The sequence below is a fragment of the Dermacentor albipictus genome, chromosome 6 (genome assembly GCF_038994185.2).
Source record: "Dermacentor albipictus isolate Rhodes 1998 colony chromosome 6, USDA_Dalb.pri_finalv2, whole genome shotgun sequence".
Classification (NCBI taxonomy): Eukaryota; Metazoa; Arthropoda; class Arachnida; order Ixodida; family Ixodidae; genus Dermacentor; species Dermacentor albipictus.
Genome location: NC_091826.1, coordinates 13292540 through 13317270, shown reverse-complemented (window position 1 = coordinate 13317270; position 24731 = coordinate 13292540). Strand labels below are relative to the sequence as shown.

The following is a 24731-nucleotide window of genomic DNA, read 5'->3' as shown; positions in this document are numbered from 1 at the left end:
ACATATATGCTGTAAGAAAAAAAAACGAAAACATTTACCCAACTTCCTGTATTCTTCAATTATATCTGTTTTTCCTGACTAGTTTTGGGGGAAATTATGTTGAAATTGACATTTTAACGAAGTTTTTTTATCACTATATATCTTTCACAAGACACACATTCACATAGCATATAACGGTGTCACAAAATCTACAAACAGAACCGATTTGCCAACTATATATAATCTAGTGAATTCAATCTACAGAACTGTAATATGTATATTTCATTCCGGTGCTAGGACTGTTGCAAGCTGGATGCTTCAATTGTTTCTTAGATTATATTATTTTTCCCAATTTGCTGCATTAATAAAGAAAGGAAAAGCGAAAAAAATAAGTACAGAAAACAAACACGCATATTCAAATGCCATTGTTATCTTACATTTTATTTTGAATGCATGAAATTTCATTTAAATTGGACCGGCATTTCTCCATCACAAATGTATTTAAACAGATCAATCTTCATTTGGCGTCGACTTAAAGCATCCTGTCATGTGATACTAATCCCGGCTAGTTGTCCTATTATGAAGAAGATAAATAAGGAGGAAATGAAAACGAAATGAAAGCGACAGGGCATACGGTTTGTCACACAGGAGTCGCAGGCGAAGCACCAAGCACAGCGGTGTGTCGCAAACTTCAAAAGCAGCAGCGACACTTTTGTAGCGTTGAGGAGCACCAACGTGTACCGTGCAACGCGCAATGTTTCATATTTAGCTCGCCGAGAGATGTATTGCATATGTCTGGCTTTAGGCGGTGCGGACGGCGACCATTTCATTGCCAACTTAATGGTAACAGTAACATAAGGAGCTATTTTTTTAGACTTTCTTCGTAAACGTTGGGGTTGCAGTGAGCGCTATACCAGCCATATGAATCAATAAATTGTATGCGTTGGTGAACGCAGTGTCCATGCACAAGTGACAGCTTAAGATTGATTCACATCGGGAAATGCCAAGTAACCGGAGCCATTTCACAGATAGAAACAGTCGGTGCAAATGATGACGGTTGAAATCAGGCAAACATTGCAGCCACAAGCTCAGTGCAAAGAGAAACTTGCTAAAATTTGCTGGGCTACACTCAAACGGTCGCGGAGCACGTGAAAGAGTCATTTGTGATATCCCCAAAGCTTACAGCTGCAGAATACAAGCACAGGTGCTACGAGGCGCAGAACTGTGATACGCACGATAGAGAAACGTCCACCATTTCGTATGCATGCGCGAAAAGAACGGCATGAAACATCGTGAGTTCGGAAACTGAACCTTGTGTTCCAGGTTTTTCTTTCACGACGCTATAGATCGCCACAAAGACACTTCGCCTATCGCAGAAACTACATGCGTCTTTCATTGCCAATAAACACCTGGACTTCTAATTTCGCAGAAGAGCGGCTAAACCGTACGTTTCAACGTTCAAGCATTTATTGGGTAAAGAACGTTTATTTCCTCATCCAGGCTGAAATAAGAAGCGCAAAGCTGACTAGAGCCGCCCTGCCTGACATCATTGGCCGTGCCCCGTAGCGCAACTTGAGGAGCATACGTCTCTCGCTCTCAACATTATATCGCGACAACACAAGCCTAGATAGAGTGCGATAAAAACCACGATGATAACTACAAGTGAAATCGCTACCGTACTCTTCATTTTCGTATTGAAGTCTGTCGACCAAGGTAAGTCTCCACGATCACGATTTCGCCGCCTCCGACACCCACTGAGAGGTTTAGGGTGAAGGACGGGCGCAGCGTTTAAGGCCATAAATCATGCCACGTACCTTGTTATGTAATGGACACCTTGGAGCCCAATAGCGTGCGAGCGTGTATTTCCCTACATTATATTAGCCTCCAATCAAAAACTGTAGCACGTCGCCGGCACACACTGGAACATAAAACGGGAAGCATCATAAAAAGAACGGATTTCCAATATTGTTTTTAAGCATATGTGAGTTAGCAAGTCTTCGGAAGGACTAAGAAAATTTTGACAGCACCTAACCTGCACTGCTGTTCTGCATTTCATGGTGTAATAAGACGCGAAACAATGTACAATAATTATAGGGCAGGAAAGAGAGTCCAAGACGAACATTCTTTCCTGTCCTGATTTTACATCAGATTGTTTTGCGTCCTATTACAAGTATGAATCAGCTGTCCCCGTAACAATTAGTGATATCTCCTGCATGCAATGAATTTTCTCTTTTTTTAGGTTATTTAAATATATAGACTTCTGCTAGCTATAATCAACCAATGCAAATTACCTTCTTGCCGCTATTTCCTGTCACGTCAAAGGTCGCAGCTGATAGTGTCCTAATTTACGTACAGCTGAATGAGCAAGTCCATTTCAGCCGATACATTGTAATTCTCACAATGTGCCTTCAAACATTATCTGCAACGTCCCTCCACCGGCTACAGCTGTTCCAGGCTCGGAGTTTACGAGTATGTCTAGGGGTCCCGCAAGCTGCATCTAGTCACCTCACCGTTGCAGAAGCGCAGGAACCACATTTCACCGTAATTCGCAGCTTGGAAACATTCTAACATTTCTTCAAAATTTCTACCCAGCCTTCTGCGCACCCACTTCTCTCTCTAATAGCGAACCATTCAGGTGCACAGATACACGCCGTATTTCAGGAGCAGAAATCACGTCTTCCACGATCAGTTTTTTGTCACTCAGACCTCCGCTGCCCACCGCAGCTTCTGCAAGTGCCGAAAATAGAAACGTAAATCGAAGGGCTTAAAAATAAAAGCGACGTTTCTACTTTAGCAGCCAAACGATTATCGCTACATCACCTATTTGACAAGTACCAGGAATATATTCATGTCTACACGAAGGGTTCTGTAACCAAAGAAAGTGCGACTGCAGCTTAGGTTATACCATCCTTACAAATGGAGTACGCTTGTCGACTAGGACGCACGTCGTCGCCAACAATAGCGGAATTAGTGACAATTCTCCAAGCCACTTATTTTGTCAAAACATATGAGGCACCGCCAAAGTGGGTAATTTGCACGGACTCCTTATCAGCTTTAGAATGTCTTGAAATATTGATGATAGCCAACCACACGCACGAATAACATACGCAGTACTGAACAGTTAAACGGATGCTAATGAAAGAAAAGATGAAGTGATATTACAGTGGGTCCCGGGACATGCTGCTATAGCAAGCAACAAATTATCGGATTCATTGGCAAAATCCGCCCATAAAGATGCAGAAGTTCAACTCGTCCCTTTGTCACCAATGGACACGAAACGAAAATTGAGAGTACTAAAGAAGCACTTGTGTATATCAACCTTGTTTAATGAAAATACTAAAGAATCAATTCCTTAGGAAGTGGACCCTCAGTTAAAATACCAGCTGGATGTAGAACTTTCGAAAAGTACCGAGAGACTAATTCATCGACTGCGCCTTGGGACAGCAAACACCAAACATTTCCTATATCGCATCAAACGGGCTCCTTCCTCGGCTTGCTCATGTGGCCACGACGATAAGGATGTTCGCCATCTACTCCTCGAATGTCCCATATACGCAATGCAAAGACGACAGCTAGAACAAGAGCGGCATTCCACTGACCCTCGCCGGCCTTGCTCACTCGCAAAATTGCTGGGCCTATGGCCACCGAAAATTTCACAGCGAAAAGCATTCAACGCACTTGAACATTTTTACGAAGAGACAGGCATCCTTAACAAGTACTAGATATTGCACTGACTAGTCACACAATATTACTATAACTTACTTCTATTATTTTTAATTATTAGTGATTGTATATTATGTGTTGTGCTTCCTTCTTTTTTTTGTATTCTGCGCGTGCATTATATTAACTCAGTGTAATTCCTCATCTGTTGATATGCTCATCGCAGTCTACATCACGGCCGATTATATGACGTTTGTGACTTTGTTTACGAACTCGTTGAGGTGAAACTTGCATTTGGCTTTTATATTGATACGTTCATGGGTGTATAGGACTGTGTGCTGTGGATTTCTGACCCTATGATGTGGTTTATTTTCATTTTCTTACATACATTCTTTATATTGTTGTTTGCGTTATGCGAAAAGGAGTAGCCGTCGCCATTGTAAGGTGACTACGTCTCTTTCTTTTATTTTCATTTTAATAAAAAAGTAATAACGTTGTTGCGTTTGTGATTGCATACTTTGAAGCCATACATAGCGCCAAGCCATTTTTAAGTGCATCAATAGCTAGCCGCGACGAAATAAAAAGTGAGCACAGCATACAATTAACCCTTTGTTAGTGAATGCCTCGAAAGCACACTTGCGCAACCTGTTAATTGGTATCAAGCACTTGGGACTATACATGTCATAGCAAATGTACATCCATTTCTTTTGGCAACCTATCTTTCCTGCTCGCATATTACAGAAGCGGGCTCTCTCGCATTTCGACTCCGTCAAAATTCAGGATGTGGCACCACGGCCGGGAATCGAACCCTCGATCTGGTTGCGGAGCAGTGCAACGCCATAGGTGCAAAGCTACCTTGACGCGCGATAAGCGGCACTGGTAGAGTTCGCATTAACATTTCATCGTGAAACTCATTAGCAAGTGTGTCCGTTGCACACAGCGCGAGCCTCCGGTCTAGCCCACGTAGTTCTGTAGTTACGAAGGGCCTAAGAGATGAAAATGTAGAGCTTAGATAGAAACGGCGGTAAGTTTAGACTGATTGATAAGCTTCAAAGCACACTCCAAGAGCACACTCTGTCCTATTACCCCCTTTGGCACTCGTGGGCGCTGCGACCCACAATCTGGCGATGTTTAAGCGAAGAATGTCGTTCTTGCTAGCGGAATCACATAGAGTTCAAGATAATCTACTAGGTCTGGACGCAATCTTCGCGACCGCGAATGAGTATTAGCAAGTTTCGCAAAGGACCGTGAAAATCGGTAAGAATATGTTGACACAGCTTGCATTAGCTAAGCCACCGTTATCCGGGTACATGTCAGCGCACCGCTAATCCGGGCAATCTCACTGTTTTTCCGCGGTCTTGTTTATTTTCTCTGCTTGCATATTTGTTCTAGGGAGCTCAAAACTGGCTTCGCTGAGCTCACGTTCTGGGGAGCTCAGCGAAGCCAGCAATCTGCTACACAACATATAAGCAGCTTTGAAAAGGATCGGCCAAGAAAAGGAAGCTTGATAAATACGCTGTATTGATATAGCCCACGGACTACAAAGTGCATATCTTATCCGGATAGCGGCATGGACAGACGTCAGTGAACTATCTGCAATGATATTATCTTTATTGGTTTAATTTCGTTTTGCATTCATTCATTTATTTTAGCATTATCATTTTCTCCTTTATTGTCTTGCTACTTAAGATAGTGAAGTATAATAGCCGAGGTACTCTTTACCTCAATCTCTCCCTGTACAACAGAACAGAACTGAAAGCAAATTAATAATCAGTGAATTTTGACAAGCACGCTGCAATTTATAACATTATCGAGTGCAAGCATTGATAGCAATAGCTTAGCGTATAAAAATTATATGAAAGCTATAGAAACGGGGTGATAAAAGCACGTCGTACTAAAAGGACATATGGAGCATAATTTCAATACAGAACACAATGGTGCACTAAATGCATAACGTTGTCGATAGCTACTCAAAGGTAAAACAGTACAACTTCAAAACAGGTTTAAAGAATGCAATATGATTCATCAAATCCATTACGAAAGCAGCGGCGTTTTCTTGGTAAAAATAAAATACGCCAGAAGTGAGACCAAAATGAAAGAGAGGAGGTAGGTGTGTTAAGCAGAAAGGAATCCGGTTGGATACCCTACGCTAAGGAAAGGGCGAACATAAAGAAGGGAGAGAAGAACGCGGTGAATGTGCCCACGGGCGCGGACAGCACTACACAGTGAAAAGCGCTTGCGCAAGATAGTCGTTCTCAGAAAGCACAAAAGCACCTTCACTGCCTTCTGGGCCGATGGTCGGCGGAGTATCATTCTCATGTATATTCTCACAAGTTCGGGTAGCTGTTTCCATTCTTTCGCTATATATTCAAGATAATTATTAGAAAATCTTGAGTTGCACAGGTGGCACAATATTTTCAGCAATTATCTCGATGTGGTACCATGAGGGAAGAGCGCAAGAAAGAGAAACAATATGGTCGACGACGACGACGACAGAGGGAAGAGGCAAAACACATCCAGCAATCACTTTTACTCGTGGAACACTGTGGCGTCCCGTATTCCACGGGCTGTATCTAAGACTTGAAGTATTTCTTAGAATCAAATAACGCTTCTAAGCGCTAAGCACTTCTAAGTTAAGCGTTAATGCTTATCAGGTATCCCGAGACTACCACCCCTATAAAGCATTCGTTCACTCAGTGTGTTAAACCTCTGCTTTTGATGAGAATCTCCTTGAAAACAATTTTACATCTGCTTTTTAAGGAAAGAAAATACGCGATTATCATTATTATTTGTTTTGAACACATATACACATATACACAGTTTACAGGAAAGGGAAAGCGACGAGCAGGCTGGCAACTGCCACCGGAAGGGGCACAACGCCTGCCTACTCTTCTGAAGGGAGGTGACAGCAACACAGAAATGGAAGATAGGAAGGAGGGGAGGAGAGAGGAAAGGAAGAGCAACAGGACATACCTAAAGACTAAAGTAGAACACAGTACACTACGTACGTTGTTCTGCCCAGTTTCGACTCTGCAATCGGAATTAAAGTGACGCCACGTCGAACAGCCTCCACAATTATCAATCACATCCATGGCTAGTTCGCTATGCGGCTAATTGTGCGCTCCAAGATGAGACGCCAAGTACAGCTGCACACAATCACGGTTTCACCGGTAGTCCGTTCAGAATATACACTACAAAGTGTTTGAACCCGCCACCTCCCATCTTCAAAGGAAGAAGCGTTAGAACACAGTACGGCTATTCACGCACAGTACGCGGAATCAACGAGAAGAAGGGGAACTAAAGTGGTTGATTTTTGTTAACCATAACCACATGAAGCTAACAGATAACGAAGCCAAGGAAAGCATAGGGAAAATACATTGAAGCTTTTAATTGAAGTGTAGAAACGATAAGCTAAAGGGTAATGAAAGCGGACGAAAGAACACATTGCCGCCGGTGCGAGCCGAACCTACAACCTGCGCATGTTTATGAAAGAGCTTGTTTCAATATGAATTTTATTTGACAAGCAGTAACAAAGCCGTGATGCTAGTAACACGAAAAAAAAGCTGTTTATAAGAGCTTGAGGTGACCTGGCGACCACACTGCTAGATGAATACAGGGATTTAGTGCGGGGAACAATACATTAGGACAGTCGTAACACTTCAACGCGCAAAAACAATCTGTCATCTAGCAAGTTCTGAATGCTGTTCACTTGTTTTGTTTGAACTTGAACTTGTTTCTTTAAGCAAGTTCAACTCCGACAAGGACAAAGCAGGATATCTTTATTTGATTTATCTAGGAGTAGCTTACAGACCATTATGAAAGCATTGGGTAAGGAGGGACTACGGTTAGATAAACGTAAAACAAGCGTCATTTAAAACAACAAAAAGGCGTCAGCGTAACAAGCGGATTATTCGTACAACGCAATAGAACGCAACGTGAAAACAGTCAATACAAAAATTCAATTCAGATGAAAACAAAAAAAAGTTCACCGAAGATTACGCTACTCCCTAATGCAAAATCTGAGCGCAGCTCTATACGTGTTTTTATTTTCGCAACATACTGGCTGGCGCGGACAATCTGGCTTGTGCGGCATGTTTCAAACAAGGCGAAGTTTTGCGCGTCTGCCTCGCTAATTGGGGTGATCGCAAGGGGACGCAGCGCATGAGTGACGCGTGGGTGCGATTAACAGCAGCCGCCGCAGACAGACCTCCGCTCATGCAGCGCTTTGTTTCCATACGGACAACGCGCGCTACTCTGGCTCCATATCGTAGCCATCGTCGCCGCACAGCCCGTCTTGCGCGGCACTGCACTTTTCTTCTCAGGCTTTCTTTCCACCGAAGACGAGAGCGGCCCTTCATCGCGGGGAAGTCGTGCCACCAGTGTCAGCGGCGTTTCAACTAAGGAAGCGTCACATCGAGTGTCACTCGTAGCCCCTCGCTATCGCCCCTTGCAGAAGCAGCGATTCCCGTAAGGCACGCTGGTACCACAGACTTACCTCAGCAGCACACGCCGCGGCCGAGCGCAGCCCTCCCCACCTCACGGCACCCTGCACCCTCTCCCCTCGGAAGCGCAGATGAGATCGTCCACGCGGCTGCGGATGCCATGGTCGCCGGCAACTCAGCGCATGCGCAGACCGTCTCCCGTCCACTCCTCCGCTTTCTGCCTAATGGTTCCGCTATACCCTCCTCCTCTCTTAGCTATGGCCCTTCTTTCATCAACCGCTGAGCTCCACGTTCGCTTTCATCCTTCGCGATGCTCGTTCACTCTGTTACGCCGACGCTGCCGACGTTCGCCACTGAAACTGAAGAGCTGCGCTCTAAAACAGGAACTCATACAGGCGGAATTACAAGTGTAAATATTACATGAAGATCATTGTGTTACAGAGTAAGCATACAAGCGCGAGGGAAGACATATCAAGTGGTGGATCACTGCAATGCAAAGTGAAAAAAATAACACGACCTTAACAATAAACTCCGTCATCGACGCAGGTTCAGCGATTATGAAAAGTGTGTGAACTCCTACGGGATTTGCTCATAAAAATAAATAATCAACATAAGACGCTCAAGAAACTTATGCACCAAAAGTCAATGAAGATGCTTAGTAAGGATATAGAACGCTATAGGGAAAGAATAAAGACAGAAGTAAAAATGAAGACAGAGAAGGACTAGAACCCTCTGCGGTCGCTTACTGGCTATGGTGTTGGGCTGCTAAGCACGAAGTTGCGGCATCGAATCCCGGCCACGGCGACCGCATATCTATGGGGGCGAAATGCGAAAACACCTGCGTACTTAGATTTAGGTGCACGTTAAAGAACTCCAGGTGCTCCAAATTTCCGCAGCCCCACTACAGCGTGCCTCATAATCAGATCGGGGTTTTAGCACGTAAAAAAACTCAATTTAATTTTAGTGGGCTGACACGACAAAGTGATCCGCGGTAGTTGCTCAGTGGCTTTGGTGCTGGGCTTCTGAGCACGACGTCGCCGGTTCGATTCCCGGCCACGGCGGCCGCATTTCGATGGAGGCGAAATGCGAAAACACCCGTGTACTTAGATTTATGTGCACGTTAAAGAACCCCAGGTGGTCGAAATTTCCGGATTCCTCCGCTATGGCATGCCTCATGATCAGAAAGTGGTTTTGGCACGTAAAACCTCATAATTTAATTTAACGGCGAAGTGTTCGACCATTAAGTCGACTGCGAAATGCGTCATGGTTGGATTGGGAAGCGATATTATCCGGAAGAGTGTTCCATTGGCAGATTGCACGAGGAAGAGCTGGAACGCTGAAAGTTTGTGCAATGTCACAAATGTTGGTGTAGCTGAACTGATTGTGCAGTCTTCGTGACGTCCACAGTGTGTCTTTAAGATTTGATATGGATAGAACAGCTATGTGAATGAATCGATGAAATAATATTAAAAGGGCAATTTCACGGCGAATACGTAATGATTGCAATAAAAGGCCGATCTTTATTTGGGTTAGACCTGAATGATAAGTATAAATGTTTGAAATAAAAAGTCGCTCTATTTTGTATGCCCTCCATAAGGTCGTCAAGATATTTTTGATATAATACCCTAAGTAGTTCAAGGCTGCAACGCTGCAACGCACGCTGAAAGAGTTTCATCGCTGTGGCTTCTTGATTGCAAATGTACTATCGGCCAAAAAAGTAAACGGACCACGGCACAGGTGGCCGGAGCGGCTGCGGGGCCACACCGGGGCGCTGCTATCTCGCTCCGCGCGCTGACGGCGAGAGTGCCCCGAGTGACGCTAGACTTCGCCCTCACTCTCGCGCGGGGCCTTGTCACGCTTGATAAATTTCTAGTGCGCCGTTCGGTTGCTCTGCTGCTGACGGTCGCGACAAAGGGGACTGTGCATCGCCGGTAGTTTAGCACATGGCGCTGTCGAACTGTAGTGGACGGCCGCGGGGCATCAAACCGCGCCACTGAGAAGGAACGAAGACTCGTTCTTAACGTTGTTTTGCTTATATTCACCATGTATCTCATATTAGTGCATTTCGCTGGCGTCCACCGCTGCTCGATCTTAGGCAACACAACGCAAGGAGCCGCAACGGCGGCTACGGCGAATGCCGCTCCATGCGCGCTCTTTCACGCCGGCGCGATAACTTACAGGCGCGAAGCTTTGCTGCCGGTGCGAGTTTTCTGTCGATATTACTTATCCGGCATTGTCTCCAGCAGTGGGTGTAATAACTATGGCAACGACGCCTCTCAAAACTGCTTTATTTCGATACTACAATACGCAGCCCGTTATGAAACTTTCTTTACAAAAATACCGTCAGAAAGAGACGATTGGAAAAGCGAATCGGAAAACAACTAGTCGCGCGTGAAAGCTTATTCACGGAAGCAGATAAAAGCAGATCAGCTTTGGCATGCCGTGAAGGATGAGTGGGAAGCTCTACGCGGACGTCCGTAGCTAGTGGCCGCGCTCTATGACTCGATGCCAAAATGAGTAGGCCGAGTCATCGCGGTTGACGGCGAATTTTCATCCCATTGAGGACCTCTTCAACGCATGGAACCCCATTTTTTATCTTCTTCCGTGAATAAACTTTCACGAGCGACTTGTTTTTCCGATTAGTCTTTCCAATCATCTCTTTCTGACGGTACTTTTGTAAAGAACGTTTTATAACGGACTGTGTATTGTGGTAGTGAATTAAAGCAGTGTGGAGAGGCGCACTGCTACAGTTAATAAACCCACTGCTGGAGACAATGCCGGAAAAGTAATCTCGACAGAGCACCCGCGCCGGCAGTAAAGCTTGGCACCTGCAAACGCGCGTCACCGTAGCCGCCGTTGCGGCTCCTGGCGTTGTGTTGCCTAAGATCGAGCAGCGGTGGACGCCAGCGAAATGCACTAATATGAGATACATGGTGAATATAAGCAAAACAACGTTAAGAACGAGTCTTCGTTCCTTCTCAGTGGCGCGGTTTGATGCCCCGCGGCCGTCCACTACAGTTCGACAGCGCCATGTGCTAAACTACCGGCGATGCACAGTCCCCTTTGTCGCGACCGTCAGCAGCAGAGCAACCGAACGGCGCACTAGAAATTTATCAAGCGTGACAAGGCCCCGCGCGAGAGTGAGGGCGAAGTCTAGCGTCACTCGGGGCACTCTCGCCGTCAGTGCGCGGAGCGAGATAGCAGCGCCCCGGTGTGGCCCCGCAGCCGCTCCGGCCACCTGTGCCGTGGTCCGTTTACTTTTTTGGCCGATAGTACTTCGAATTTATCCGATTGGGTTATTAGTCAAGTGAATATTCTTTTTCACTGTGCAATAGCAGAATGGGTGCCCATGTTGCTGTGCAATGTCACTTTTTTTTAAGCGACAGTTGTTCAGTGTACCTTGCGCCGCCTTTGTGGCCCTCATAGCATGTCATCCTGTGCGTCACGATCGAAAGGAGAAATAACTGGAACACTCCACCTACGCATATGCAGAACTCAATAGGAGGCCAGCTACGTCTAAAAACTGAGGCATCGCCGACGGTGTCTTTCTTTCCTGTGCTGCCATCGTGGTCGTAATTTTGCCGAGTAGTCATGGCCTCTTAGTAGACGTCGTCATGGTACCAGCTACGGTCGTATCGCGTGACCTTCTTTAGATGGCACTTTACAGTCTTTCTTTTTTATTGCGTCAAAAAAGTGGGCATACACTGAAAAAAGGAAGGGTAAAAGTGCTTATAAACGAGACTGGGCGTTAATGGCATTCGAGAAAACCGAGTTGGGGAGTCGACAACGCTCTATACCAAAAGAAAAATGTGGGTCGCTTCGGACGTGCTCAGAGATTCGCAGCTGACGAGCGAGTTGCGTGACGCTAGAAAACAGGAAAAGGCAGTTCCGGACTCCTATTGCGTGCGTAGCAGCGTCGAATAAGAGCCCCTCGGCTCACCGAATCGACTGAAACCTATAAATGTCACGTTCCTGTGGCCAAAAACGGTAAGCATGGATCCTGCACGTTCCTTCACCGATGAACGTTTCCGAGCACCACCAGCTGACAATAAATCATGAAGTGCACGTGTTCCCTATTTTAAGTCCTAGCCACATATTTTGCTTTTAAAAACTGTTACGGTCCGATCTAATCGTCATTTCAGAAACCCGGTGTTTTTAGAGTTATGATAGATGGGGGCCAGATATACGTTGTGAAGAGCACAATTTCGCCAGTGTGCAAAAACTGCACTTCGTCTCAGATATTCTTAAAGCCCCACTCTTGAGGTCTCTGAACTGAAGGGTCGAATAGAAAAATTGTCAACGGCTTCTCTGGAGATCAGCCACTCGTACAAAATTCACAGTATTGCCCGAAGGGCGAAGGATTCGCAGCGATAGCAACGTTTAGAGACGCGCTCAAATCCCTTGGCCGGTGTTCTAACCAAACGCAAGGCGACATGTTGGCTCGAAGCAGCATCCGAGGCAACTGCTGCTGTGTAGCAGGATAACAGCTGTCAGGCGTCTTACAGCGCTGACGTCATGAGAGGTGTCGCCAGCGCTGTTAGAGGCGAAGGGCATCGATGGCGCAGGATAGAGACACATTCGACGGAAAACCGTCGGCGTTCGTGGCCTTAAATTCACTGTCCACTCGGACTGCTATGCACCATAAAGTTTCCTACATTTACTAGAGAGAACTCTGGCGCTACGATCGTTTAGTCATCATGGGAATGATGGGCGCGTAGTGCGTGGATTTGTTTTATCTTCGCGCTTGGGGCTTCAGACGTCCTTGTGGCTTGGTTTATTACGCTTTATTTGGGCCTAACTTCTCCTAAATGTCGAAGCAATTTAGACATTTTTTTTTTATGCAGAAGGTAATAAGACGCTGCAAGCACGCATAATGGCTGCTAATACAGTGGTTCCGCGCTTGTCCGTGCGTTCGTGGCATACCGGTTTTAATATCGGGCTTCTGTGCTAGAGGTCATGCGCTGGAATCCTGCCGTCGGTCAGTTGTAATAAGGTTTACGTGACTATTTATGACGCAGTACTTTCTTTTAAAATGATCCCTTTGCAACGTCACGAAGCCATTTAAAGGCATAAGGATGAAGTTTAGGCAAATCCATGTGCTACCCATCATTCCTATTGCCCACACATCTAACAGGCCCTTACCAACATGGCTACGTTCTCGCAGTAGCACGTTTAAAGGTGAGACGCGCTTTTCCATAACATGGATGATGCGGGGACACATGGAGTCAGGAATGATGCCATCAGTCAGCACGTTGACTCCTTATTTACGATTCTAGCCCGAGGTCCCTTATCTTGGTTAGGTCGGACAAGGTGTGCGGATAAGAGCACTCGCATTATTGTGCATATCCCCTTTGCCACCCAGACAGAACCTTGATGCCCCCGCTAAGAGAAAGCTTTACCTCTGGAGCTTCTATCTATGCATGAGAACGGAAAAACGTTTTTGCCCGGCATCGCCAGCACACATTTCGATGAGGTTTGCTGCGCTTAAAAGAAAAGGGTAAAGTCTACCGACTGTAAGAACAGATTTGTTTAGGCTATCACTTTCTTTCTTTTTTGTTTTGCAGGAACTGCAGAAAGTTAGAAAAAAATCTGATGCATGAAGTTTACAATTCAGTACCCCAGAAATAAAAAGAGCATAACATTTATGTCAAACTGCACCTGCTGAGGCAGCTAAAGCATACGAAATCGATACATTATACACCACCTTGAACTATGCCAGTAATTTTCGAGTAGGACTTTTGCAAAAGCCCCGTAAACATTGCAACACTTTCCTATAAGCTATGAACGCATACATCAAATCTGCTCGCTTCAGATGCTCTGTGAGATGTAGTTTACAAAACTTCGACAAATGCTTTTGATGCATAGTTATAGATTTGTCTGCTTTGTGCTCCAAGTTTTTTCAACTTTTTCGATTTTCAACACTTCCTTAATAAACAATGAGGCTCGGAAGCAAAAGTCTGATTCCTACGGCCGGTAGAGTTCAGCTTTCTCTCCTAAGTGCAACATGCTACATTCATATAGGTTCAGCGATATCTGTAGTCACAAATTTGTCGCTTTTCCCTTTGTTTTTTCTTTCTTTTTCTGGTGACTTTTCGCTTAGTAAACACAGTGACTACAAGCATTTCATGACCTAGAACGTGACCTGCGATAGACGCCTTGAAAACTTCGAAGAATGTATTTTTAATAGTCATCGCTTTATGAGACTTGGATGTCAGTTTAGCGTCAAGTAAAACTGGCGGTGCTGCGCATGCGTTGCGGTGCCGTCGGCGTCGCCTGCCGCATTGATGCTATCAGCAGCGGGAGCGGCGAGCGACGAGCAATTGCAGCGAGAGGCCAACGAGGACTGCCGTTCGCGGATGCTGAAACCGGGCCACTCGTTCATCCACTGGCACGCTGTGGCGAACGTGACGTCATTCTACTACCTCTGCGAGTACGACACAGGCATCAGGATTGACTGTGCCAATGGAAAGCGGGCGAACGGTAGCAGGGACGTCGTCTGTCAAGTGCTCTTCGAAGGTAAGTGTCATCGATACAAGGTTTAACTAGGCGCTTGAACCAAATTTCGAAGGGAGCGGAGTGAAAAAAAAAGGTATTGTGCTTTCACTAAGGCGCGGGTTCATAAAACATAAGTTTTCATAATCGCTCCAGAGCCTCCCAACTCTCGATGGGACGCCCAGCGCCATCAATAAATGGCACTGGGCAATCAATAACCTCTCCTTAGAAATTGTCGGGACGTGAATGACAGCGCCTTGACGATACATTTGCGTTTATATTAAGCTACGCTTCCGTGTCTGTATAACATCCACAACATTTCGTTCAACTGATCCTTGTTTAGAATGTAAGAGCGCAATTTATGTATTTTTAGGGGAAATTGCACCTTGGCTTTAATCCTACGCCATGGCCTGTTCCGAAAGCTCCATAGTCCTCACAAGACCTTTACGACAGAAACTGCCACCTTCGCTAGAAACGCTAGCACTGGAAGAACCAATGCTGCCAAGTTTAGGAAGTTGGAGGAGCTGGAAATTGTTATCTTGTAGGACCAAGAAGCACTAAAACAAAGCCCAAGCAAAAAAAAAGATTCAAGCAGAGCCGACTCGACTTGACATATATGTAATGCAAAGCATTATGCAGATGTCACTACGTAGCTGCTGTTTGTTGTGATACGCAGTGATCTGAATGCTAATCTGGTACCTCGACAATCAAAGACAGCGAAGCCGTGTGAACTAGTTCTCACACTCGTCAGAAGGCGGTACCAGTGGTCTGCTTGCTTGACTCATGCCCTCGCTTTGCGTTAGAGCGCGGTTCTGACTGGTTCTTCGGGTTTCACTGCCGTAGGCGTACGAAATCCTAGTTGGCTTTCAACGTAGAGCCAGTATAACCATAAACAAAAATTAACTATTACTGTTTAAAAAAACGTGCATATAAGTCCCTGTGTCTCATAGTGAGCTATACGGAAGTTGACTTTATATTTCAATGTTTGACCATTAAATTTCACAACTTCGGGGCTCTGACACGCATTATACATTGGAATTACCCCCATCCCCCGACCACGCTGTCGCGCGCCGACCTTCAACGCCGCACGAAAACTGTTACGGAACTCACCCTTGCGTAAAAGTTGCATACGGGACAACTAGTATGTCCTTTCTTTTTCGTGCGCTTCGTCTCGCTGATCCTGAAAAATAAGAATAAATAAATTCTGTAGTTTGCCGTAGTGGGGGATTGCGCATTAATTTTGACCACCTCGAGTTCTTTAACATGCGCCCAATGCACGGTACACCGGCGTTTCTGCGTTTTGCCTCCATCGAAATGCAGCCGCCGCACCGGGATTTTATCCCGCAATCTCGTGCACAGCGGCGCAATGCCAAAGTCTCTACGTCAGCACGGCGGGCCCCACAAAATCTGAACTATGCTGAAACAACCGGCCGAAGCTTCTACCTCGTTGCGGTTGCAAGTAGCACGTTCTTGCAGCACGCTGCCGCTCTGATAAAAGGTCCAACTTTGAAAAATGCAAGAATACTTACTGCCCTATATATAATGAGAGCAACTCGGGACTCGAGTCTGTTCAACACAGTGCGGTACAGCCAACGAAGCCTGAGGTGGCTGGCTACCAAGCGTTCTTACTTGCGATGTAACGGATCGCGTACTGAAGGTCCTGCGCAATAAGGATATAATTGGCCGCTAGACAACTGAACCCTAACTCAAACAGTTTCAGAAAACGTCACTGGAAGCTAATGTTTAGTTTCGTGACCCACATTTACTCTTGTGCGTGCATATAAAATTTACAATTTAGGTGTGTTTCAATTGAAGGGCCTTGTTTTGAAAGGACATGAAGACTTTATTCCTGACTAGATCAGTCCAAATTAGAGATAATAATGTTCCAGATGGGTCCTTGTTCGTGGCGCTCCGTCCAGTCGCCTGGACCAGTTAACGTGCTTTAGGTGGGCCATCAGCAGTGCCGATAATCCGTAGCGCAAATCTTGAAATGCGGTGCAGTCCAGATCTCTCATGTGTAAGGTAGGCAAGATGGAACATTTACAGCAAGTTCAAATACGTGAACAAGAGAGTGCTTCATGGCATTTTCAGTAATATGATGTGCGTTCCGGTATTGGCCACATACCTGACGCGCCATTTCACCTGGATTGATCTCAAAGTGGTGCTCATCACATTGAAATCATCATTTGGTATCCATAAGTGTCTATGCCCGACGAGTTAGTCTGGTGAGAATTTTGGATGTTAATGGTGGCAGGCCTGTGTTTGAGAACAAAATAAATGCGATGGTTTCGTTTCGTGACTGTAAAGTATTAACAGTATTTTTTAGCTCTCTGTGAGAGTCGTTGGCGTAATTTCTGAGTGATCTTCAAGACAAGCAGCCGGCAAGAAAGTGAGGGATACACCCAGTGCTCGTCGTTAGTGTTCAACCCGATTAGCTTATTGTCACACTGACTAAGGCAGAAATGGCAAATGGTGCATACGTATTGTGAACATTTGCAGTAATTCACGGTTAACGCGTTATTATACCAACCTTCTTTCTGTTGTCACTGCGTGAATAGTGCTGCTCTGTCCTGTGTTTATGAGGATGTGGGGAGAAAAATATACGCTTGCGTGGATAGCAATAAAAAATAGTGAACTCAGTCTTCCGTTTTATATATTGTTCTTTTTTTTCCCGTGAGCGCTGGCTTACTCAAATGAATCCCTCTGTTTTCAATTTCAGGCGCCGTCAACCCATACGAGTTCAAAGGGAAGTGTCGCTGCACGTGTGCGAAGCGTTGAAACAGTGGCTGTCGTCATCCCCGTTTGCTGACATAAATACCTGGCAACTCGAAATAAACTTAGGAGGCACCGTAAGAAGGTCAACGCGAGCACGGATAGCACGCGTGCATGTCTTACGCCAATTTACATGGTTTTCTTCACAAATATCAGTTTTTATTTTCTTTAACTTCATTGCTTCACTGAGGCGCGCTCGGACGTAAATATTATTTTTGCTTGTTCACATCTCCATCGCTCTTCTTTATGCAACAATACTTTGATAACGGCAAATTGTTCACCTTGTTCAATGTGTTCTAAATGTGCGTCTTCCCCTGCAGTGCAATATACGCATACTATTTGAGTCATGTACCCCCTCCAGCCTAGGCGGCAAAAAGCAAGCACCAGTATTAGCTAAATAAACAACATACACCAATAACACTATGCCAATTATATCGTTTCTTCTGTATAGCCCCGTTTGCATAAGAGGTCGCCCGGTCCTAGTATTTCTTGACGTTTTTAGCGGACACTCTGAAGTTTTGCGTAATTATTAAGAAATTATGTACGTCACCGTCCATTACTATTACACAAACACACAAATCACAAAAAGGTAGCTTGCACTGAGAATCTGAGGGAATGTTTTTAACTTTGAAATTTATTTGCATCAAGTATATTTACATGAAAAGACTATAGCACTTCTATAGCACATCTCACTAGGGTCTGGCATAGTGAAGAAACAAGCGCGATACACAGATAGAGCCGTCACAATCGTGTCTGCAAAGTATTAAACCAACGCAGGCCGCGAAACACCTGAAGATTTAAGCGAGAGCCCAATACCATTGATGACTTGTTTTCGAAAAAATCACCCGTACGTACGCGTGAAGCGCAGAGTGAACAAACGGCGCATTCACGTGACATCACCTGCACCGTTTATTCTACCAGATTCCATGCACTACGGTGCTAAGATGAAGCGATCGAGACAAAGCACAGCCTTTCACCATGCTGGCTGCATACAACAATATGGTGGCCTCGATGATTTCGATGTGTACTCCCTATAGCCAGCAGCAGCGTGAACTCTGGAATTCTCCTAGAAAGTACAGGGAGAGCACGCAGAACCAACTTGTCTGATGGTAAGACAGCAACCATAAATGCACTGCACAGCAAGAAATAGAAGATAAAATTCCATGGCCTTTGATGCTATCACTGGAAAAATCTTCAATATAGAATTTTTAGGATTATGAAGTCGACAACTGTGGCGAAATGGGCCTGTTGGTACACCTTGAATGGCACAAGTTGAGCGCTTATAGTAAAGACGAGGCCTACACGTGCACATGCGTAACTAAATTTAATTCTTCTTGTCCGTACTATCTATCTTGTCATCGTACTCCCCGGTGGCAACGTGGTTCATGTAGTCGGTGACGTGAATTCTAAAGGCACTTTTGTTCGACTCTGTCAAGGAATTAAACTTAATTGTTGCGAGTAGCGCCCGTGCGTCCACGTGTCTTCTTTTTTGCCCTCGTCTTTACTAAGCGCTCAACCACTGCCATTGTAGGTTATATTGTCACGTGTACAGTGTGGTCCATTCTTAAAGGCAACACTCGAATGTACGGCTCTCACTTGACTGCAGTTCTAGCTGCACATGCCGGCTGAAGCGACGTCAATGCACTACACAGGATGTGTAAAAAGATGCCAGTGACTCCAACCGCAAGCCGTCTGTTGCATAGTCGGGCGATTGTGCACTTGCCATAGGAAAAAGACATGCACATGTTCAACGTTTGTGTTTCCTTTAAAAGTGAACTGCACTGTATATTGTTTTACTTTTAAAAGTGGAGCTGTTCTAAGTCGAGCCTTCGCCGTCCGGTGTCACGCAGGGGGAGGGGGGGAGAGGTAGGGGGTAGAGCGCTCGCCGGGGAGGGGGGAGAGCGTTATAGGAGCAGGTGTTTCGTCGGCTCGCGCCCTTTCGCCCCATGGATTCCGCTCAGTGCAAGTGGCAGCTGGAGCTCGCACGAGAGCGGCAGCGCCGACGTCGCGCAAATCCCGAGCTTCGAGGGCGAGAAGCTCAAGCAAAGCGCCAGCGGAGAGAAGCTGCTACCGCCGAGGATCGAGAACGGGAAGCGCAAGCCAAGCGCGTGTAGACGCAAGCCAACCCCCCCCCCCCCCCCCCTTTAATAAGGAGGCAACGCAAGTCAAGCGCCAGCAGAGTCAAGCTAACCCCCAACATCGAGAATACCCGCCGTGGTTGCTTAGTGGCTATAGTGTTGGGCTACTAAACACGAGGTCGCGAGATCGAATCCCGGCAACGGTGGTCGCATTTCGATGTGGGCGAAATACGAAAACACTCGTGTACTTAGACTTAGCTGCATGTTAAAGAACCCCAGGTAGTTCAAATTTACGGAGTCCCCCACTACGGCGAGCCTCACGATCAGATCGTGGATTTGGCACGCAAAACCCCATAATTTAATTTTTTTTAACTTCGAGAGTAAGAGGCCGAGCAGAGACCTGGACGCAGAGGGATTCCTCAGACGGAGGGTGCCGATGGACGGTTCAAGAGAGAATTCCGCGATCGTGAGTGCGGCCACAGCTGCAAGATGTGTGATAGAATGTTGTTTGATCACAAACTCACGCAAGTGAAGAGTGTGCGCAATCCGGAACCGAAGCTCGAATCTAACAAAACGACGATATCGAGACAAAGGGCTTTCATGAAAATCGCGCCAAACACGAGTTCAAGCTTGAGAAAACAACCACCAGCTTCACTGTTTTGGCAGCTTTCACAGTGTGGAACTGGCTTTACTTTTTTTCGATGGCTGCCTTCCACCGAACTTTCGCTGTTATCAAGTTATCGCTCGGCGCCAGATGCACCCGCCATATTCGAAGGTTTCTGAATGTTGTCGCCGATTCTATACCGAAACAGTCTTGTATTCGAGCGACGCGAATAGTGTCGCATATTCTCGAATATATGCAAGCGCCATTGATGGCTCAAATAAATTTGAACAAAAGAATTCAGTTAAAAGGATAAGAAACATTCAAGCCAATAAAACATCTAGAACGAAGAAAAAACTGACCAAATGCGAAACAACGCGATATAACTAAAGGCACAGAACCTATGTAAAGCACAAAACACATTTAGCCACCACCTATTGTTCGGTTATGCTTAAATTTAGTACAGTGAAGTTGTTCCAATCTGTCACTGTACACGGAAAGAAAGCTCTAAATATAGGTAAGTTCTGGTGATCAAGATTCAGCGCGACGATGCCTTGTCCGGCGGGCTACAAGTGATTTTAGATAAATTTGTGTACTAAGAGAGAAATAATTGTTTTTAAGCGAAAAAAAAATAAATTGCATACTGTCTGAATTTCCCTTCAACGCCGCCATGCCTTATATTTGTTTTTAGTGCATTGTGCTGGTTAGGGAATCAGTTGAGCGAAATTGGGAGAAGGTTAATCTTACAGCTTTACCCTGTATCCCTTTCAAAATGTTGGTGTTAATAGTAACGTAAGGGACCCTACAGTACTACATGAATATTGCAGTTTATGTTGCGTGATATCAACATTACACTGTTAACCAAGTGTCAGGGGAAGCCTGCTTTAATTTACAGCTGAGCAAGTTTGCCGTAGTCCAACTTATGTTGGAAACGTATGTGTTGCAGCATAATTTATTTTATCGTTATTCTCATGATCATCATCAAGTTATGCTACCATCATTTCCATGCTGACTGAACTGCCATGCCTGTCGCTCTCGTAGGCACTAACGTTCGAGTTCCTTCTAGTAATTTTGTCAACAGCTACCTAGTCGCACGGACACCTCCACATCAAGCTCATAACTGCTTACCGCAGTAAAACATTTTGCGAATTTTGTGAAAATGCATGCAGACTAACCGCAACTTTCCAAATAGTGTTTTCTTTCTTCCGGTACAGTATGCCTGAACCGCCACAACACTTTGTTCAAAACAGTCAGGAAAGAGTCATGGACTATTTATTCGAGGGCGAAAGTTTGGGTATGAGTCACTGCTTTGTTCTTTTGAACAGCTACTGGGGTTACATACGCGATTTTCGTTTTGAAGTGCGATGTAAATTTTCGCCACCACGTAACTCAACAAAAAACACACACACCTACAAACACGCCAACACACGCGCACTTAAACTCACGCTCGTAACAAGTGACTTAGGCAGCGAAGGCTTTCACAAGCTCTGAATCATGGTCCCTGTGCCAGGTAGTGTAATGCTTTCGCTGTTCAACGGCAAGCGTGAACGCTTCCGACAAGAGCCGGTTGTTTGTCGTAGTCGCCAGGGCGGCAGTGAGCAAGCTGACCTCATGTGTTGTTTTGGCATTTCGGGACACCATTCCGAACAGCGCGTCACGAACGTTTTTATCAATGCTTGCAGTGTTGTTCTTCCCTGCCTCTTGCCACTTCGACAGGAGGAACTCCATCATCACCTCACTGGAGGTCTTGGAAGCGGCGATATTGTGCATCACGAAGGTACGGTGGTCTTTGAGCAGAGCTGACACTGTTGTCTCATTGAGAAGTTTCCATAATCGGTGGCGATCCGAAGTGCAACTAAGCCCGTGAAGCACGGCGTCCAGTGGAACAGCTGCGTGTTCCAGGCTGGCAGCGGAGAACAGCTTGGACCACAGCATGTCCCACAGTTGCACAGAACCATGCAATATCGCGGCACACAGAAGTTTCCCGTCTGGCAGCGGAGCTCCAATGACCGTCTTCCTCTGGCCAGTCATATAACCGTTGAGCACATCTCGCGCCAGTAGAATACACTGTGGTTCGGCGTACCAACAGGCTCGTTCCATGATCTGCCTCTGAAATGCTTTAGAGTATGCGCGGTTGTTGCCCTTCATAATGTCGCCAACCACGTCTTCGAGCAGCCTGTGGTTGTAAGAGCGCCACGAATCCTCGAACTCGCTTTGAAGAAGCATGGTGTCCAGGTATGAAGCAATGTCCCCGTATGCTGCCCACAAGTTTTGGTCCCTCTCGTTTTTGACGTGCAAGGCCGCAGCGAAGAAGTTGGCATACGGCGTCACTCCGGCGTCAGCTAGCTTGAAGATGTCGTCGAGAAGGCGAAGTTTTGTGCCGGAGTCGAACAGTGTAGCATTATGGAGCGCCTTGATGATTGAAGTCCATTCACCTTGTTCATAATTGACCCTGTAGTATCCGAGGCCTTTCTTGTTAAAGAGGACAATGTCATCATCTACAGCCTTCAAGAAGAAGTTTAGTTCGGACTGGAGCAACCACAGTGTACCTTCGGTGATTTCACCCGTGCGTTTGTAAACGACGTAGTGCAGCGGCAGCTGCCATGACTGGTTGAAACACTTGACGCCACCGTAGCATACTGACACTTGTGACAGCCTCTTGAAACCAGGTCGGTGAGCGTACTTCTTAACTGTGACTAGGGGATAGCCGATGTTGTTAATCCACGTTTCCATCTTGTCCGCGACATCCGACGAACCATTCTGAAGCCGGAAGGCGAGCAGCAGGTCCTTTACACTTGCTGCTCTGTAGCGAGTTCTATTGAGAAAAGTGGCAACAGATTTGACGAAGTCCTCTGTTGTTAAGCTTTGGAAGACGACGTCCATGATCATTTCTGACCTCAACAGGAGCGGATGATCGCAAATTCCGGGCAGCCACCTGCGAGGCCTCGACAGTCTCTTTTTCATGTCCTCTGCGCGTAGCACATCGGCGACCCTTCTGGCGAAATGACTGTCCGATACTTTAGCTTGGAAGATGTCACGAAGCATTATTCGTTGGAATACGAAAGCAAGTCCCTCGAAAAGCCAGACATCGTCCCATTGCCGCGAAGAGACAAGATTTCCAAACCACTGATGCGCAACGACATGGGCGAGCTTCGTGAGGATAGACTCGCGCCTCTGTGTGTTCAAGGACTCTTCGTCGTAGGCTACGGTGGGCGCACCGAGAATTACCAGTCCCCAGTTTGGAGAGACGCTTTCCTTTGCATCGGGAATGGCGATGATGTGCACTTTTCGAAAGGGCAAGGGCACACTCAGCAATTGACCCATGTAGTCAAACATCTTGACGAAGGACTTGAGAGCCATGTCAAGGTAAGGCAAGTCGTAACGAATGGCGAACAACTTCGAGTAGCCGTCATTTATCATTTCAAGCCCTGTGAACACAGCGAAGACAAGCTGGGACGGCGTGATGGGCACCGACATTTCAAAGCGATCCATACGCTCGTTTCCCAGAAATATTGTGGTGTTCTTCAAGTCCCAAGTAGAAAGGGTTTCGAAGTCTTTGTCGCGCACGATAGTCAGGTTGAAAGTGGCCTTCAGAGCCGGGTCATCGAAGCAGGGAAAAGCGTACCTGGCATTTCCGTTCCACAAATGGGCTGTCATGATCTTAGTCACCATCCCACCTTCTCCGCTGTAGTTTCTGACAACCAGACCCGCGTACTCCGCACGATAAGTCCCGCTAAAAGTGGCCGTGAGGTTGTACACAGTGCCTTGGACCAGTTCGAAGCCCAAATCAAACACAACCGTGTCGACAAGATCGGGCTGCGATGAGCGCTGATTGATAACCACGTTGCTAATCTTCTGGTTGCCCGAGTACGTGCTGATGTTGGCTTCTTGAACGGTGACGTTCGCGGCATGCGCTGTGATGGTAGTGGAGCCTTTCTCGACGCAGTCGATAACCATGTTCACTCTACCACGGTACATGCCTCCCACCTCGATACTGCTGACGTTGAGGACTAAATCATAGTGCACGGGTATCACGTTTCCTGGGAGCGTGGCACGTTGTTCGGTCTGCGAAGATACACTGCCCTGCGCTACCCTGAGGTCAGCACCAGGCGCCGACTTCTGCATCGCCGCTTGAGTGGCATTCTTGGCTTTCGATCGGTTCGGCACGGCGAAGAAGGACATGAGCAAGACGAAGCTGACTAGGCAGGCGAACAAGACAAAGTTCCGTATCTCATGGTCGGCACTGTTGGTGGACGACTGGGAAGCGCCCGATAATCCGAAGGGGAGCCAGTCGAGGAATCGGCGGCGTGTTGCTTCGGGCGGTCGCGGCGGCTCCTGTAGGAGGCCCTCAAGCAGCGTCTGGCTCTGGCTCTGCCTCTGCATTGCATTTCATGTCGTCTTTCTCTTCTCTCATCCTTTGGCCATTCTCTCCCGAATATCTGTTATCTAACCACGAAGTGATTTGTTTTGAAACGTTGGTACGAACTTTCAAAGCGTTAATTGTTTAAGAGGATAAATGTGTGTGACTTCAAGCCCGTAAAAGTGTTTCGAGCTCGAAGTGCAGCCATTGAAAGTCCCCAAAAATGATGTTCCACGCCCCCTTCTCATGGAACACGGAGTTGTTTAAATGTATGTCTTATGAATAATAATTATTCTAGTTAGGGTTTTGCAAGTATCGTTAGAGAACCTCAATAGCATGTTAGCTTT

At 46.2% G+C, this 24731-nt stretch overlaps 2 protein-coding genes and 1 long non-coding RNA gene across 4 annotated transcripts in view; 1 reads left to right on the top strand and 2 right to left on the bottom strand.

Moving 5' to 3' along the window:
* LOC139060782 (uncharacterized) overlaps positions 1 to 24731 on the bottom strand; it is a 42661-nt gene that overhangs the window by 1800 nt on the left and 16130 nt on the right. Inside the window, exons 3-4 of the long non-coding RNA XR_011515036.1 lie at positions 15684 to 15753; positions 1794 to 1897 (exon numbers count right to left, since the gene is read on the bottom strand). This is a non-coding gene — a long non-coding RNA (uncharacterized lncRNA). The remainder of the gene's footprint in view (positions 1 to 1793; positions 1898 to 15683; positions 15754 to 24731) is intronic.
* Positions 1458 to 17573, top strand: LOC135914253 (uncharacterized). Of its 2 annotated transcripts, none has more exons than XM_065447032.2 (3): positions 1458 to 1692; positions 14379 to 14597; positions 17293 to 17573. In XM_065447032.2, the coding sequence occupies exons 1-3, from the start codon at positions 1629 to 1631 to the stop codon at positions 17349 to 17351; spliced, it is 342 nt and encodes a 113-aa protein (XP_065303104.2). In that variant the 5' UTR covers positions 1458 to 1628; the 3' UTR covers positions 17352 to 17573. The 2 variants fall into 2 exon arrangements, with proteins under 2 accessions (XP_065303104.2, XP_065303103.2); XM_065447031.2 differs by having other exon boundaries at positions 1459 to 1692; positions 14376 to 14597.
* LOC135914251 (aminopeptidase N-like) lies at positions 21280 to 24442 on the bottom strand. The gene has a single exon (XM_065447029.2). The coding sequence runs from the start codon at positions 24405 to 24407 to the stop codon at positions 21486 to 21488; it is 2922 nt and encodes a 973-aa protein (XP_065303101.2). The 5' UTR covers positions 24408 to 24442; the 3' UTR covers positions 21280 to 21485.